Source organism: Hipposideros armiger, unplaced genomic scaffold (assembly GCF_001890085.2).
Source record: "Hipposideros armiger isolate ML-2016 unplaced genomic scaffold, ASM189008v1 scaffold_22, whole genome shotgun sequence".
In the NCBI taxonomy this organism is placed as follows: domain Eukaryota; kingdom Metazoa; phylum Chordata; class Mammalia; order Chiroptera; family Hipposideridae; genus Hipposideros; species Hipposideros armiger.
This window is the reverse complement of record NW_017731372.1, coordinates 3,455,766-3,474,771: the sequence shown is the minus strand read 5'-3', so window position 1 is coordinate 3,474,771 and position 19,006 is coordinate 3,455,766. Positions and strand designations below refer to the sequence as shown.

Below are 19,006 nucleotides of genomic sequence, written 5' to 3'. Positions count from 1 at the left end.
AATTTCTCTGATCCAATTCTTATTTCTTTTCCAAGGAGCCCTGATTTCTTTTAGTGAAGGTGTTATTTAGAAAGCAAGATTTGGGTGCTAAGTGTACTCACTGCTACTGGAGTGTTGTTTCTATGCCTCAGTACACAGAACTAGGAAATATATGCATGTGTGTTTGTATACACATACGTAGGTAGGTAGGTAGGTAGGTAGGTAGGTAGGTAGACAGATGATAGATAGATAGATAGATAGATAGATAGATAGATAGATAATGGAAGGAAGGAAGGAAGGAAAGAAGGAAGGAAGGAAGGAAGGAAGGAAGGAAGGAAGGAAGGAAGGAAGGAAGGAAGGAGGGAAGGGCAAGCCTAGCCATGAATACATATGAGTACTTATATTTCCAATCCCAATCCAAAATCATTGGCTTCATACTAATCTCCCCCCAGGGCAGAGCTGTACTCCAATCAAAAACAGTAAGAAAATATACTTCTTTTACCCTTAATGTATATATTTATATGCTAACCTGAAGCACTGCAGAAAACAATCCTACTGACTAGAGTTCAATATTTCTGTACAGTTCTTTTGGTCATTATTCTAAGGTTAAGTTTTCAAAAGATTGTAATCAAAATTACTTGGGCTCGTTGCTCACCACCTTCAATATGGTTGCATTTTTCATTTGAAATGCTTAGCTTCACTTCTTCTGTTTATATTCCATTTTAGAGTTCCCTCATCCTTACTGGCTTTACTTTACTTGGTGGGTTTAGTTTGTGTATATAAACAGTTAGCATCATTACAAAAGTCAAACGACAAAAATTATACTTGGAGAGAAGTCACTTCCTCATCCCCAGTTCTTCCTTTCTACCGATTCCTAGTAGATAACCAGTCTTATTGGTTTCCTGGCTTTTCCTTCCTGTGTTTCTTTTTTGCAAAAATAAACATTCATGTAATTGCTGTCTCTCAACCATTCAAGTCATCCTGTAAACAAGAAGCTGACTACTCTTAGTTCATAGAATATAAATTCTATGGGATAGCCTTGAACCAACAAGTCATCTCATTTCAAAAGTCTAATTTCTGAAGACTGCAATAACAGTTTTGGTAAGCATCCCCCAACAAAGGGTAGGAAGTCAATAAATTGTTGTTGAATAAAAGTCTATTGTTGGGGCAGCATGTTAGCTCAGGTAGTTAGAGCACAGGCTCTTAACCCCACGGTTGCTGGTTTGATCCCCACGTGGGCCAGCGAGCTGCGCCCTCCACAACTATATTGAAAACGACTTGACTTGGAGCTGATGAGTCCTAGAAAGAACACACTGTTCCCCAATAAAGTTTAACAAAATAAAAAATAAAAGTTCATTGTTTTGAATGGCACATGGAAGAAAAGTGAAATGACCAATAAAATGGAACAAACAAGGACCAGAAAAGATACAATAAAGCAGAGGTCAGTAACATCACTAAAGACTATATTCAAACTTTTCTGGGACTTTTTTGTCAAAACAAAGCAAACAACAACAAAAAAAGGATTAGCAGAGATTTTAATACACAAGACATTTCAGGGTGCTAAAAAAGGAGAAGAAAGTAGTTGTTTGGTGAATTTAAGAGGAAAAATGGACCATGCCAAGTGAAGTTGTTGAAAATAATTATTACAGTTATCAAGAAACATTTTCTGATCAGAAAACCAAATTTTTCTTTCAGAAAATGGCTAGTGCATTTCTGAGAACAGATATCAGTCTATGCCTAAAAGAGAAAAAATATTTTCTCAAAGAACATACCATAGGTGGATAAAGATTGTATTTACCACAGGACTTAAAGCTCTTTTTTTAGTTTGTTTTTGCCTTACTGTTAATGAATAGGCTTTGTTAATTCTCTTATGTCAATCCTATTACTTGTTGAGAGCTATTTCTGCAAGGTCATCAGTATCCAGAAATCTTAAATCTGAGCTTAAACCTGTCCAAGTTCAAGAGTTCTTGAGACAGGAGTTCTTATCTACGGAACATAATCAAGGGCACCAGACACAGAGAACCAAACTGTGAGTCTGCAAACTGTAGTTTTCTGGATAATATAAATTTAAAATTTTTACTTTCAGGGAAAGAGTGATGATTTGACTGTTTATATATCATTGTGTGTTCTTTTAAAATAATTCTAAGTAACATGAAGTCATGATTTATCTACTAGAAAGACAATTAAATACTGTGTATCTTTTCCTCTTAAAGTGATCTACACTAGTCATCTTCGCTAATGTAAATTCGGAGTAAAGACGCAATTTTGAGTCTGATATTCTAGAAAGTTAAAATAAAACCATGAATAGAGAATTCATTTTGAAATTTAAAATTCTTCAGCTCTCCTTTTGAGTGAAGGAAGAACTCAGGGAAAGAAGTGATGATTGTTTCCATTTTGTATTTCAAAATTTGACCCCCAAGCTGGGAAAGGGAGTAACTACATTCAGCACTAAAACACTCTCGGATCTCTGAAGACCTCTTAACCAGTTGTGTGTTCTTGGACTTTTTCCTTAACATTATATTTTGTGTTATTTTGTTTTGTTTTCTAATCTTTAAAGTGGGACTAATAATATCTGTTTTGGAAGGTTACTTCAAAAATGTAATGAAACAGAAGTGATGTTTTTAAAAGAATACAGGAAGTTTATTGATATTTGTTAAGTTAGGTGAAGTTTTACCTTCAGTGGGTTTTATTTTTCTGCAATTTTGCATCCATGGAGGTGATTATTATTAGTAATCAACTTTACAGTTTGCATCATGAGAATGAATAAAGGCTTTCTCATTGTTTTACCATGGAATATTTTTATTAACTGTATAATAGCTTTTAACTATAGCATCCATTTTAAATATACATTTTTTTACCATTATGCATGCTACTTAGAATCATCTAACATTAATAGTTAGAAAAAAATTTAGAGATCATGGCAATTTTTGCCTAAATATTATGTTTATGAATTGGATTTGATATTATGTAAGTTGTCAAAATATATATGAACCACTTGTGATAACGTCTAAAATGGAATTCAAACCTTATGTGCAAGAATAAGTGTATTTACAAGATATAGAGATATTAAAAATAAGATATCTGGTCTGAATTCCCTTTAAGGTTCTGACATTTCTATTTCCTCCAGAATAAGTAATAGAATATCTGTATGTAGTAAGAGCAAACCTGGATAAGTTAATGTCTTCTTCTTTTATTAGGAGCACAAATTCAGTTATAATTTGTAAGCTCATATTTTCCCAGACTATTTTTTACTGACGCTACTGGTTGACAAATAAAAGATTGCTATGTATTATACATTCCTGATATACAAATTATTTAAAAAGCTCCCTAGGTCTCCTGCCTGTCCAGTCTCATTTGTTAATAAAGCAAAACTATTTGAGAAGGATAGAAGCTGAGAAAACATTATATTTGCTCTGCAGTGTCTTATATCAAAGCTTCCATCACGGTTCTTCTATCAAAGTTGTTATGAACTTTAGGTACTAGGGAGGGAAAAAGAAATAAATAGAGTAAGGAATGTCTTCAGTAGCATCAAGGTGTGTGTTCTGTGTGCAAAGACAAGAAAACTAACATTTGCTGAGTGCCAACCATTTGCTCAGTACTTATTTGTTTCAGCCATTTTGAGGATAGCATGTCCTATATTCCATTTATGCTTCTGGGATTTATTTTTAAAGAGAACTCCGATTATGATACAAAAATATAAAAGTTGACCTAACCCAAAATTAACAACTAGAATGACTAAAGGTGGCAACAAAAATCCTGAGGGTAATTATTGTTTTGGCAAAGACCTATTCCACTAGACAACTGAAATTCTGAAAAACTATATAAACCACTGTGGCATAAACATTAAAAGGAAAATTATGATTTGTAAAAGTCAATTCATTGGAAAACAAGTATATTGCATTCAGATTAAATTATCACCTACCCTTTTCCACTTATGCACCTTCTACAGAAAATCTTTTTACTCTTATTTTCAAAGAGGCAATTTCATGCACATTTTATTAGCCTGTATGTGTATTTCATGATTTTAAATTCATCTCCCCTTCACATTCTTAAATACTTTGTGGTAAACAGAGCTTACTAGAAGTAAATCAAAATATTATGATAAAGGAAAAGCCATAGTCATAACGAGATAGGAGAATATAAAACAGTTTTGAGATAAATGTACAATATATGTGTGACTATGTATACACACACACATATTTTGGGTAGTGGAGATAATTAGGCATAACACTACATATATATGTATTGATTCTTAAATAAAATTTAGATTTGTTTTCCTATATCTATTTTTAATTGTAAATATTTGGTTTTACTATTTTAAATTTTTAATTATTTACTAATTATCACTTTACTCAATACCTGTTAAATTCCTACTACTAAATACTATACATTTTCTGTAATACATTTCACACCATTTAATCCTCACACAGCCTCATGAAGTACACATGATTACTACTCCAGTTTAACAAATAAGAAAACTAAAGCACAGAGAGTTTTAGCAATTTGCTCAAGGTCAATAATTGGCAGAGCTAGACTTGAACCCCAGTGTTTATGTGTTAATCATTTTGCTATACTTTCACTTGGAAGCACCGTCATGCACGGTTCCAGCCCACAAGAAGTTTAGTTCCTCCTCAGGGGAGAAGACATATATAAATAAATCAATTAAAGAGTAATTCAAGAAATTAACTGATGGTTTATGAGGCATAAAATGCCCTTTATATTACTATTAAACCTAAAACCATATCACTTTTACTACAAATCTCCAGTTTTCAAAGTCATAAATAAAAGTGGGGTGGGCTAGAAAAAGAGGAAATTATGGCTTGGTGAAATCATTAGAGCTACATTTACAATATGAGAGAGAATAGAGGCGTCCACACGCCCAGTAATAACTACCCTGGTCTGACATGATGCTGTCAGACCTAGCTGATATAAAATTTCCATCACATTCTTTTTTAATAAGAAGGAAAAAGCAGAACTGTTTCCTACCAGAGTCCAATATGACATTGGGGAAGATAGTCATGGCTGGGGGTTAAGACATCTGACATTAATATATTAGCCTTGGTGAGAACATTGGTCTGGCTTAGTGGATCAGCTTAGCTCAAAATTCCCTTGGAAAACACAGGAGAGCAGAGACCTAAGGAGATGCATGGTTAGAGGCAGAAAAGGGTAGAACACGAAATGCTAAAGGGTGGGCAGCATATAGTGTGGTACCGCGTTATGGAGCGCACATCAAAATGCAGAATCTAGGTTGCTGTCAAAAGTGAAGGTGGACCAGAATTTCTGTAGATTTTTCCCACCTGGAAGTTTCACTTGGTTTCAGTCACCTAATATTATAATATGTTCCAGGCAAGCCTTAAAGATAGAGCATTTGTTAAATTCCACTGTAGTTGAGTTAAAGAATTATTTAATCAAGCACTTTCAGCACTTGATTCCCAGTCAGTTATTTATATTCCATGGCTAATTATGTTCCAATACAATAATGTCATTTTTAATACAGATGCTTCTCTGAAACAGCTTCTTATTTTGTGTTTCCAAAAGGGAACATACACATTCATGTATAAGAGAGAAGAAGGAATATTTGTTTTAAATTGCACAGTGACAAAAACAAAACAAAACAACAACAACAACAAACAACAAAAAAACTTGTCTTATTTTGAAAATTTTGCATTGGAACTACTTCAATGCTCTGTTTTTTAGCATTTTTTAATGTTCATGGAAAGATGTTATGTATGTCATAGGTAGCAAGGTAATTTTAATATTGGTTGTACTTAGGGAAACCAGTGTAAGAATATATATATATATATGAAAAACATAGAAAAAATACATCATGACTTTTCTGACAACGCAATAGCATATGTAACTTTTATTAAAAAAAAAATGAAGACACATTTATCTGAACCTACTAAATAAGATGAAATACTTATATTGAGCCTTTCCCCCCCCCCCTGGCATTTACGCCTTTTATTTCTCAACAGAAAATAATAGTTATTGAAACTTTTATTTGGACATAAGCCCAGACACTGGCCAAGAAAATAACTGGCATCTGTGTTATCGGACATGCAGGGGCTTCCTGGCCTGTATTTCTGTAGGAACTTCTGTTGCATCTTTCTGTAGGAACTTCTGTTGCGTCTCAGGAATGTGTGTCCAGAAGCAGGAAAGAACTAGTGAAGAATCAAAAAAATGGACTACTTCAGGGGTCGGCAAACTGCAGTTCACGAGCCACATGTGGCTCTTTGGGTACATTCCATCTCAAAAGTTTGCTGACCCCTGGGAGAGCCAATCCTGTCCTTCACAACAGTTTAAAAATTATTCGAGAGCCGTAAATATATTTTTACATAATCACTATTATGTGAATAATATCCTTTAAAAATTTTATAAATGGAACTATGATAGTTTTATTTTCATTTTCAATTTTACTTCAGAGCCACATGTACTTACACAAAGAGCCGCATGTGGCTCTTGAGCCACAGTTTGCTGACCCCTGGCGGCTCTTCTGTCTCAAAAGTTTGCCGACCCCTGGGCTAGTTAATCCTAGGTATGCCTTATTTTCCTAACTTCAATTCTTAGAGGATAGATGGGGGAACTCTGGGAGACTGAAAGACTCCAAAGCTTTAGAAGTTAAGAAAAAGGCAGGCTTTGTAGGCCCAGAGCACAGAAATGGTGGCCAGCCCCTATGTAATTCACTTTATTCTCTGCAAAAGTCAGAGCCAGGTGCTATGGACTGAGATGTGTCCCTTAAAACTCATATGTTGATGACTTAATCCCACATGTGATGGTATTTTAATACGCGTTTTCTCAGTGTTTTTGCAGAGTCCCCCTTTATCCGCGTTTTCACTTTCCATGGTTTCAGCTAACTGCGGTCAACCGCAGTCTGAAACTATTAAATGGAAAATTCCAGAAATACACAATTCCTCAGTTTTAAATTGCGCGCTGTTCCGAGTAGCGTGATGAAACCTCACGCTATCCCATTCTGTTCCACCTGGGACGTGAATCATCCCTTTGTCCAGCGTTTCCACGCTCTACATACAATACCGTATTATGAGAGAGACCATGTATCTCTTATTACAGTATATTGTCATAGTTGTTCTATATTATTATTAGCTGTTGTTAATCTCATACTATGCCTTATTTATAACAAACTTTATCATGGGTATATATGTATAGGGAAAACCTAGTATATATAGAGTTCAGTACTAGTCACAGTTTCGGGCATCCACTGGGGGTCTTGGAACCTATGCCCCGTAGATAAGGGGGGACTGCTGTAGTAATTAACATAGAAGTAATGCATGGTCAAATGAGGTCTTAAGGGTAGGGCCTCCATCTACAGGATTAATGTCCTTACCAGAAGAGACATGAGTGAGCTAACCTCTCTCTCCACCACATAAGGACAGTGGGATGGAGGCCATCTTCAAACCAGGAAGAGAGTCTTCACCAGAAACCAGCCCTGTCAGGCCTTGATCTGGGACTTCTGGCCTCCAGAGCTGTGAGAAAATAAATTTCTGTGGTTTAAGCCTCAAAGTCTGTAGTGTTTTTGCAATAGCAGTGCAAGCAGACAAAGATACCAGGGAACTATGTTTATCTGTGATTATGGACAAGTAAAAAAGTGGCAGAGAGTTTGAAAGACTGAAGTGTTAGTGTTCAAAGATACGCCACGCATTGAGAAGATTTTTATATAAAACTTGGGCTCCATAAAAGTAGGACTAAGACACAAACAGATCATTTTAGAAATTGATCTTAAAGATTGCTGAAGCCATAGAATTGTTACTTCAATTACATTTAAAAATTCAAATGCTACTCTGTGGAATATAGAATTATTTCTTTTAAATGGTTAGTATGAGTTCATGAGTGAAATATTGCACTTTGCTGCACAAATCTCTACACAAAGCTCAGTGCAATCAACTCATTTTGGGGTTTTTATTTTATTTTACAGACTCACTTAGCACTTAGTGTGTGTTGGGATCTAAGCACCTGCCAAATGCTAATTCAATTAATTTTAGGTTATGGATGCAAATTTTGAAGGAGATAAATTGTTTGATGACAAGGGCTATTAATAGAACTGTAGATCAAACATATCAATAACTAATTATATTGGACTGTGTCTCCCTCTATGAGTCTTCAAGCAGTGCAGCAAATATGCCTCTTATTTCAATATTTTTCTTCTAATTTCTGTCTCTGTTTACTGGCTTCCCTAGTAGTAAATAGTAGTAAATTTCACCAATCTTTGTACTCTACTCAAATGGAAAGATTAGGTGAGGATGGACTCTGTGTTTTTCTAAATAGGCAATGCAGCTGACTCTTAGAATTAGTCAGTGCCATGCTGGAAGAGTTTTGTTCTTCATGTAATTCAGAGCCATGGGAAATGCCTGGCACATTCTTAGCATGTGCTAATTCAATCACCGGATCAGGTTTTTCCAAGTAACTGGATTATCTTTACAGTAAAGGGATTCTTTGAAATTGGCGAAACTCTTTTTGAAAAATAAAATTTCTTTTTTCCTCCACTAGATTTCCAACTAGATTGGCAAGAAGCAAGGTATGCTTCCGTCTTCAATTCAACATTTGAAATAAAATTACTTTTAGATTTTTTTAAACCTTATGTATATTTATTGCAAATAGTAGCTACCCCTGATTTAACTATCTACTTTTACAAAATAAAAGTCTCTACTTTCCTGGGGACTAAATAGCTATTGAAGTTATAAAATAAGTTTCCATTACTTTGCTCTGTAGTGTTCTTTTGAAGAAAACTAATAGTATTCATTTTTCTTAGATGCAAAAATTATTTTTAAATAACTGCACTAAATAATTAAGTAGCTTCTTTTGTCCCAAAACATTTTCTTATTTCCATTTTTCCTGATTTCCATTTTCCTTTATTCTTTTTCATTAGTAGATCCATTCAAATTTAATTTAATTGTTCTTTATTATATTTATAGTTACATAAATGTTGAAGAATGGATTGGTATTCCCTTGACAGCCTTCTCTTAAAAGCCTTTTCTTGCTCAAGTAGATAAAATCAAATTGGCAAAGACCCTCACCCTCCAGTGATTCTGGGTAGGAAATGTAGTGAGGGAAATAATGAAATACGAGAGTAGTCCAAATGATGGGAGCAGAAGTGTAAATAAAAAAGCAATCAAGACGTAGAGTTTTGGTTTACCATTCCATGCCTTGGGAAAGCACCAAACAGACCAAGTCCAAGGCTGAAGTGTAAATCAGTAAAAAAGTAAGCTGGGATCAAAGCATAAACTGAATGGAATCATTGAAAGAGACAAAGGCAGAAAGGTAGAGGAAGAAGAAACAGTAAAAAGATAGTATATCCACTAATAGTATATCTTCCCTGATTTGAAAATTTCAAGAAAATCACAATTATATGGACCCCTTAGGGGATGCTTAGGGGATGTGTTAGTATTTATAATAATATAGTTTTCCAGATAATGGAAAGATAACTAAGCAAATAGGTTGGATTTTGGTGTGAGCTAAGAAAAAATAAGCTCTTTTCGAGGGCATCAAGGAGTTTTCCTATAAAAACTCCATGTGCTCTTGGTAGATTTTGTGACATATTTTATAGTTTCTCAAAATTCTATAGGCATAATTCCTGGTTGGTTTCACTTGCTTGGTGAGTAGCATCACCAAAACCAGTCAGGGAATGGAGAGATGTTACGGCATTAGGTTTTGAATCACACATTCCTTAGATTGTTCTTTAATGCCAACTCAAGAACTGGATTTGTCAAACCATATTGAGAAAAATGACTCTGTTATAGAATGTTAAATTTCATAATGGTTTAAGATTTACCTCTAAAATCAAATCTAGATTCAAATCCTTGCTCCACCACTTGCTGTGTGATCTTGAACAAGTAATTTAAATTCCCTGTCCTCAGCTTCTTCAGTTGTAATATGGTGTTAACAATGGTCCCTGCTATGTGTGGCTGTGTAAAAATTAAATGACAATTGACACTTAAAATAACTGGAACAATGCCTGGTACATAGCAAGTGTTCATAGTAAGTATATAATTATTATTAATTAAAAGATTTTTATTTTATAAAATATTGGGATACAATTTAATGAAATTTGGTAATTAACAGTAATAAAAAAAGAAAATCAGTAATAAATAATTTTCACTAAACACATAGGCCTAAACTGAAGGCTTTTTAAGTTAAAAAAAAAAGGACAAATCATGAATTATGTAAAATCCTTAGGTCCAACGATCTTTAATAACAAAAATATTAAATTTATGTCCCTTTACAAGGCAGACAGAAATATACAAAACACTATTATCACTTGGTAATAAGCCGTAACCTACATGGAACGTGGCAGCAGAAGAATATGAATATATATAATATGAATTTTATTAAATAATATATAATGAATATAAAAAATATATATATACATATATATATTTCTCACCTGTCATCATTTCTCCTTTGTTCATTCTATAGATTATATCAAATCTAATCCCTAAAATGGAAGAAGCCAAAAGCCAAAGTTTGGAGGAAGATTTTGAAGGACAGGCCACACATACAGGTAACCAAACTATAAGAAAAAACTAATTATTAAATTAAAATTAAATCTGGAGATCCCTAATGTTCTCATCCCCACTACTCAGTATGAAATTTAAGTATACACTTTGAGTGGTTTGATGGAATCATCTAAAAAATGTTTGATGCCAACAGGTGGCAGGATGGCTCAGCTAAAAATAAATAAATAAATAATAAATAAATTAAAAAAAATGTTTGAGTGGGTAAATTAATGTGAAATAAAATACTTTAAAAACAGCCTTATTTAGATGTCAAAGAATAAGAAATTGAATTAGAAACACTAACTATTGAGAATTCCTTGCTGCCCAATATCGTAAGATATCTCTATCTTCACAAAAATTAAGCCACTACCCTCTCTCCTAATTTCCCCACTATGGACTTTCCCATCAATTGTAAATGATATTAGATGAAAAGGTAAAGAAATAAATTGAGTGGTTAATTTTAATTTTTTGAATCTGAAAAAAATAAAGGGAAAGATAACATTCTTAAATCAGATGGATTTCAATATTCTTACAGAAAACCTAAGACTTACATTTGTCATAGAAAAAAATGTGGAAGCAACAATGTACATGAGTAAGAAACTGTTTAAGTAAATGAATGTCTACACAATGGAACACCATGGCCTCATTTTTTAAAAAAGGAAGAACCTCTTTATTTACATATGTGAAAAAAAAATGTCTGGGATATATTATGAAGTAAAAAAAAAGAAGGTGAGAGAAAGTGCGTATAATATACTACTATTTGTTAAAAAAAAACAGGAGAAAAAAGATTCTCTTTTTATTTTATTTATTTATTTATTTATTATTATTTTTTTAAGATTCTCTTTTTATACACATATAGATATGCTATACATATGCATATTTTGTATATGCACAAACAGATCTGGAAGACAAAGACTACATACACAAGTAAACAAATAGCCTTCATTGCCTGAATATAATTAATATAAATAAGTTTATGTTAAATTTATATATTATATAAACAACACTTATTAGGAAATATGTGGGAGAGAGAATACAACCACATATAAAATACAATATTAAAGGCATAAATATAGTTAAGCTTTAGTGATGAATATTTAAAACTGCATATTTTCAAGAATTTAGACCCTCTTTCCAAGCACTGTTATTATTTATCAGGAACATCAGAATTCCAGTTAGATAACCCTTGATTTAATTATTTTTCTTAAATCTGCAAATCCTATCCTTTCTACATTTGTAAGAGAGCCTTAGAATCTTAGAAGGAATTGGATGGTTATGTAACAATTTTCTTAAAGCTGATTTTTGTGTGTGTATGAATTGAGGTTAGGTCTCCCTCTCACCGGTTGTCTTTTATGTGTTATTGTTATTCTTGTTTTCTGGATCTTGAAAACATTTCAACTTGTTCCCCCAACAAGCCTATTTTCCTTTGTTAATAGTATGTGCCATTTTTAAATTTATTGCTGAAACTTCTTTTTTATGTAAATAAAGTATGATTTTCTAAACTTCCGGTTTCCTCTCTATACCCTATTTTTAAAATTATCTTTACCCCCAAATTTTGCCAATAGTTCCAAGTTCATAATGTGTATTTTCATTAATGCAGATGTTTCAGAAAGAGTCTTAGTCAAAACTCATTTCACAAGATTAATGTGGGGGCACATTTTTATGAGCAGGGCAGTCAGAAATTTCTAGCCCAAATGAGATGTGTTTCTGATAGAGAAGATGACAAGTCTATTTCCATGGCAACACTCATACAAATTTAACTGTATAAATAGTCTTTTTCAAATTAAAAAGGGAAACAATTTGTTTTTAATTTTATTCCAGGACCCAAAGGAGTAATAAATGATTGGAGAAAGTTTAAATTAGAGGGTGAAGAGGGTGATTCGGTCCCATCTAGCAAGAAGGAGATTCTTAGACAAATGTCTTCTCCTCAGAGTGGAGACGACAAACACTCAAAAGAAAGATTCAGCAGAAAGGTAAGATAAGGAAAAATCAATAATAAATGATTTATAACATGTAATAACATGCATCCTCCTTTTCTCTACAACAGCTTTTTTTTAAATCTCATGTATTTACTTCTTCTATAATGTGTATGTCTATGTGTGTAAAGAGGTAACCTTAAAAGGTGGATGTTTACAGTGTTAACAGAGATTATCTCAGAGGATCGGAGTGTTGCCATGACTTCCTTCCTGTAGCTTTGAGGTCGCTTTTGAATCTTTATAATTTGCACGTATTATTTATATAACAACCACAATCAGATTAATAAAAGAAACCATAAAGTGATTTTTCATTGCGGGGAAAAATCACTAGAGTGGATTATTTATCTCCAAACCAGTGTACGCGTATATGAGTTGTTGTATATTCATTCCTAAGAGAAAGACAGTGCTTCAGAAATATACTTGGTTCCAGGCTTCCGGCATTGTAAAAATCTTCAAGCCTAAGATCTTATTTTCAGGTTTTGGTTTCTTCAGTGAGTCATTATGTGAGGTAGACGAGACAATGAAATGTTCCCATCTGAGGAGCTGTAACGCCTCCTTCACTTTCTTTAAAGGGATGTGGAGATCAAATAAATGTGAAAGGGCTTTAAAACATGTAAAATACTAAACAAATGTGAGACATTTGCATTGTTAAAGGTGTTCTACTAAGGTTAAGCTTTAGAAATGTACCTGAATGCCTAAATACTTACTATACCTCTGAATATGTGAATGGAACAAGTTTTCATAAGAATGCTCAAATGTACATATAAATCAATATTTATGTGTCTCAGTCTGTTAAATTAACAGAACTATGGTAGTAACTTGAAAATTATACAAAACATTTAACAATTTTTAGGGTTAAAGCAAATTAAATTGGGACAATAATCTTAAAATAGAAAAAAAAGTGATTTGATAAGAAAACAAATATAAGAGGCAGAAATGAGCAGGAAGCAATGAAAGCCTCAGATACTCTTATTTATATCAAGTGCCTAAGGCATAGATTTTCCATCAATACCAGTTTCATGCTTCCTCGATTCTCCTCCACTCTAAACATTGTTGGAAGTCGCTGTTTGGGAGGCTGCTTGATGATAGGCAGCATAGCTGATCCCCTTTGGGAACTGTCCACCTTCCATGGTTCTGGGCTGTTCCACATCTCTTAACTACACTATGTCCCATCATCGCTTTTCATGTCCTTTCTTTTCTTTTTCTTTCTTTTGTGTGTGTGTGTTGGGGGGAGGGGGTAAGGTGTTTAACATTCGATTGAATAAGTTACTAATAATGTAGCTATTAAGAAAGGCTCTGCAGGTAATTTTATATTACAGCTGCAGTGAAAACTGCCTGTCTTGGAAGATGTAAGTTAGGTCATTTCTCACGTTAGCCTAAATCAGTGGCTAAGAATAGCCTGGAGGGCTTGTTTAAATATGGCTGGCTCAGTCTCACCCTGACAGGTTCTGATTTCGTAGATCTGGGATGGTGCCCCAAAATGTGCATTTCCCAGACCTTATCAGGTGATGCTGATGGTGCTAGTTCAGTATTATTAACCTCTTGGCTAATCTGATAAACTCCAGATAGCAGTAACAGCTGTCATGCTTGCTTGAGTCCCATCCTACATATTCCAAAAAATCAGTAAGTGATAAGGTATCATCTTTTTAACAATTTTTGTGGAGGAGACACTAATATCCAAAGGCATTTGTTGAGGACACATTTAAATGTGTGTGTGTGTGTGTGTGTGTGTGTGTGTGTATTTGTCTTTTTTTGAAAGTCACTCCAGTGTAGAGCTTGCTGGGATTTTTTGTTTTTGGGTTTTTTTTTTCATCCAAAGTGATGGGAAGTTAAGTGACACATTTCTGACTGAACTTGTCACCATCTCATGGCTAAACTATATTCAGCAACATTTATTGCACGCATTTATATTATGAAATAATTACTGAACCCCTATTACATGCCAGACACTATAGCACATATTGAAGAGTAGTGAACGAGACAAATAAAATTCCTTCCCCAATGGAACATAGTTAAGCTAATATTAAACAAATACATATATAGCACAATGTCAGATAGTGATTATTGCTATGAAGGAAAAATAAACCCGTATGAGGAATAGAAAGTGTGGGGTAGGGGCTCTTTTAGGTAAAGCAATCAAAGAAGGTGGCATGTGAACAAAAGCTTGAATGAGGTAAAGGAGAAGGACAGGAGGGGGTGGGGGGGACAGCACATGCACATTCTTTGAGTTGAGGATGGGTTTGGTGTGTCCAAGGAATATACATTTCTGACTGATCTGTCTCATTCTTCCATCTGTTCCCAGATGAGCATTCAAGAATATGAACTAATCCACCAGGAAAAAGAAGACGAAAACTGCCTCCGTAAATACCGTAGACAGTGTATGCAGGACATGCACCAGAAGCTGAGTTTCGGGCCCAGGTATGGGTTTGTGTATGAGCTGGACACTGGGGAGCAATTCCTGGAAACCATCGAAAAGGAGCAGAAAATCACCACAATCATTGTTCACATTTATGAAGACGGCATTAAGGGCTGCGAGGCTCTAAACAGCAGCTTACCATGCCTCGCCAGCGAATACCCTACCGTCAAGTTTTGCAAAATAAAAGCTTCTAATACAGGGGCTGGGGATCGCTTTTCCTCAGATGTGCTCCCCACACTGCTTGTCTACAAAGGTGGGGAACTCATAAGCAATTTTATCAGTGTTGCTGAACAGTTGGCTGAAGAATTTTTTGCTGGGGATGTGGAGTCTTTCCTAAATGAATACGGGTTACTGCCTGAAAGATATATGCCGTAGAGCAGAGCGACATGGAAGAAGATATTGAACAAAGATTCACTGTGTCAATAGCTCATATTTCTCTTTTAAACGTTAAACACTAATTTGGTAGTACCCATATTCCTTTAGGGAATACCAAGTATGGGCATGGCTATTTCCATTTGGGAAAAAAAAAAGATTGACACTAAAGTTATGTGAGTAGCCTTTCTTAGTATCAGTTACTCAAATTGATATAATGCTTTACTACAAAATATGGTAGTCCTCAGCAACATGTTAGTAGGCAAAGAGGATATGGATAATATAGTGACAGTTTTCAAAAATCCCTTTCAAGTTATGTGTTGGCTTTTTTACTCCTTGTTTTTTTCTGCAATGTTATTATTTGGGCTTTTCAAAATACATTATTAATTATAATTTTGCCTATGTAATAAGAATAAAGTCTCATGAGGAAATAAAGTTTCTATTTGAAGTCTATTCTTTCTCAGGGATTACAATATTAAATCTCTAAAAACATTATAAAACCTAAAATACACACACACAAAATTATCATTCAGTAAGATATCTTATATTCCAATCAAACTAATGCACAAGAAACTTAGAAACATTGTACCACATTAAATTTGTTTAAAAAGAAAAAAAGGAGTATTTGTTAAAAATAAAACTTCAGAAGTTATTCTTATCTAGGAAAAAAGGCATATGTAAGCCAGGACTTTTTATTCTTTGGACAAAAGAATAACATTTAATAATAATAATAATAATAATAATAATAATAATAATAATAATAAACAACTATCATTTATTTATTGCTTACTATAAGCCAATATTTTATACATAGCATCTCTAATTCTTAACTACAATTCTGCAAGTAGATAATATTATTCCCATTTTATAAATGATGGAGCTGAAATTCAGAGGAGTGAAGTGGAAGTTCTACTTCTGTTTCCTTTGGAAACACTTGGAAAACTCTGCTCCCACAAAAACACATGAAAATGCAAAATAAATTTTGAAAAACGTTTTGAAATATTTGAATGAGCTGAAGAGCAAGATACATAAAATTTCTAGGTGTGTAAATCAGAGTGGAGAATAATGATGAGTGAGAGTGAAAGTGATATGGTCTGTAACTGAAGACACGGTGCTTGAGAAGTCACTAAAAATGGGCTCCCTGTGAGAAGGGAGCTTCAAACAGGTTGGCACAATGTCCCTGGATGGACCAATGTTAAAAATGGACATTTATCGCAAGCTCCAGTCCCCACTCTCCTAAATAACTATTTTATAACTTCTCTTCTTTCCTTAAACCTTTCATATCCTCTCCTCCCAGTCCAAACACTTCACTTTGCTCATACTTCATTGAGGAAATAGATGTTATCAGACGAGCCCTACCTCCTCTTCCCATCAGCAATCTCAAATGTGCACCTACCTGCACATAAACACTGTTCCTACTGACATCTTTGGGCAGCTCGCTAAGGTCAACTGATCAAATTATACTGTGGATAGTATCTTCTCACACACAGTCATTTCTCTCCTGCACTTATTTTTCCTCTCTCTCTCTGTGTCCTCTATTTCTCCCTTTTTCTACATTGTATTATTCATATTGGCTTACAGATGAGATGCTTAATTGCCCACTATGGAAAATATGCCCACCTATAATTGAAAATTTCTAGCTACCCCTCACTTTTCTGCTTTCCTTTACAATCAGAAATTAAAAAGAGGTATTTAGAGTCGCCATCTTTCATCCTCATTTCCATTTCTTGTTCATCCCACTTCAATCAGGCCTCTGTCCCAAACATTCTCCCTACAGTTGATTGTCTTGTCAAACTCAGTGGCCAATTTTCAGTCCTCATTTTATTGGATCTCTCATCAGCATGTGTCAGAGCTGACCATCTCCCTTCTGTCTGCGTCACTTCTTTTGGCTCCTTTGAAAACACACGCTGTTTGTTTGCCATCTATCCTGCTATGTCTTCTAAGTCTCCTTCACTGACTCCTCTAAACACTCACCCCAGTTAACCCCCTCCTATCCATAGCATGAAATACCATTTCTATTAAGACTGCTCTCAAATTCACATGTCCAGCCTTACCCTCCCTCCTAGGCTCCAAAATCCTATGTCTCAATTGGAGGAAGGGAGGAAGGAGGAAAAGAATGGGAAAGAAAAAAGATCTATAATAGCACTAGATGTTGGTGATGCAAAGGTGGGTAAGATAGAATTCCTAACGATGACCAGCTTACATTACAATGACAGTCCCTAACATAGTCACTGCAATAGGCACTGTTTCTGCTCATGACTCTAAAATTCTATCTGCTATTCCCTTTATAAATTGGGAAAGGCATTTTAAATATCATATGGTCTATTTCTAAGTTGATAAACACCAGGCATATCATAAGGAGGAAACGTGCTAGTGGGTAGATATACAGGGTAATTATGTACAAAATAAGGAGCTTTTAGAAAATAGTTCAACATGTTTTTTTTCTTATCAAGTAATTGCTAACAAATTTATTAACCCCTTACAGAGTTCTCTGTTAGGAAATTACTGGACTTAAAATACCATAGCAAAAAGCAGGATCCTTACATGAGACATTTATAATTGAAAAGCACCTTGGTGGAACAAACAACTCTTTAGATTGACATTAATTCCATGGACTAGAAGTAAATACTTAAAAAGAGGATGGCAAGGCAGTGAGGGAGCCAAACATGTACTTCCAAAGAGAACAATGTTTTCAGAATAAAATATAAGTTTATTTCAATTGCTAGTCATTATTAATTGGAATATAGTACAGCTCTGTGGGGCAGGGGTAGAAAAGTATAGCTAAATATGGACAGAAGCCTCTCGTCTATGGAAAAGAGAATAAAAATGAGTGCTTTGAAAAATTCCTGTCCAGTGAAAGCTTTACTCATATAAGAAATAACCCACCATGCATTTATTCAAAATAGAGAACTAGCAAGCTTAAGCAGGACTAAACCCAGGGATGTATTTAACCCATAATTGCCAAAACAAAAGTAACTAGGTGGCACCTATGGAAGGAGTAAGTGATGATAGCAACCGTTCTCAAAATAAGCACTAGGTGACTAATGGATGCAAGAGCGCAGATGGATGGTAACATTCACCAGGAAGAGTCGGACAAAAGGCAGGATTTGACTAAAATATTTGAAATCCGCTGCTGCAGAAATCCTGGACTACAAACCTCCATCAATTAAACACTTAATCTGCTATTATATAAGGCAGGAAAAGAGGAAGAGATCATTTTTGTATCAGCAAAAGAATGATGCTTTAAATGTAAAGGTTCTAAATGTCATAACATGTCTCATTAATACATTACCCAAATAATACTGGAATAAACTTGAAAGAAAACCCAAGAGTGTTAGTTGTAAAATAATAGGAAAATAATAGGTATATTTGAAGGGAAGAGCAAAACTATCTTGAAAAGTGTGAAGCTCACTCATGTGTTTGTTCACACAATATTTATTGACAAGCTGCAATGTGCCATGTAGTGTTCTTGACCTTAGGGAGCTCCAAGTCAAGAAAACATACATTTAAACATGCAGTAGATGACAAACGCATCTCCATCTGTGTCTATATTAGTAGTGGTGGTTAATAATATCCTGAGCACTGGTGTCAGACTTCTAGGTTTGAATTCATTCACTAATTTTGTTAACCTATCTGTACCTGTTTCCTCATCTATAAAATAAGAATAATAATAGCTCATCCTCACTGGTTGTTATGAGGAGAAAAATGAGTAAATTGTGTAAACTACTTAGAACAGTGCTGTCACATAGTATCAT

General features: G+C 34.4%; 1 protein-coding gene across 1 annotated transcript; it reads left to right on the top strand.

The window, feature by feature from the left end:
• Positions 1-1,990: 1,990 nt before the first annotated feature.
• PDC (phosducin) lies at positions 1,991-15,651 on the top strand. The gene is given in 6 exon segments (XM_019635434.1): positions 1,991-2,008; positions 8,482-8,509; positions 10,408-10,492; positions 12,309-12,460; positions 14,766-15,237; positions 15,240-15,651. Coding segments are annotated over 4 exon segments (783 nt in total). The 5' UTR covers positions 1,991-2,008; positions 8,482-8,509; positions 10,408-10,431; the 3' UTR covers positions 15,338-15,651.
• The last annotated feature ends 3,355 nt before the right edge of the window (positions 15,652-19,006 follow it).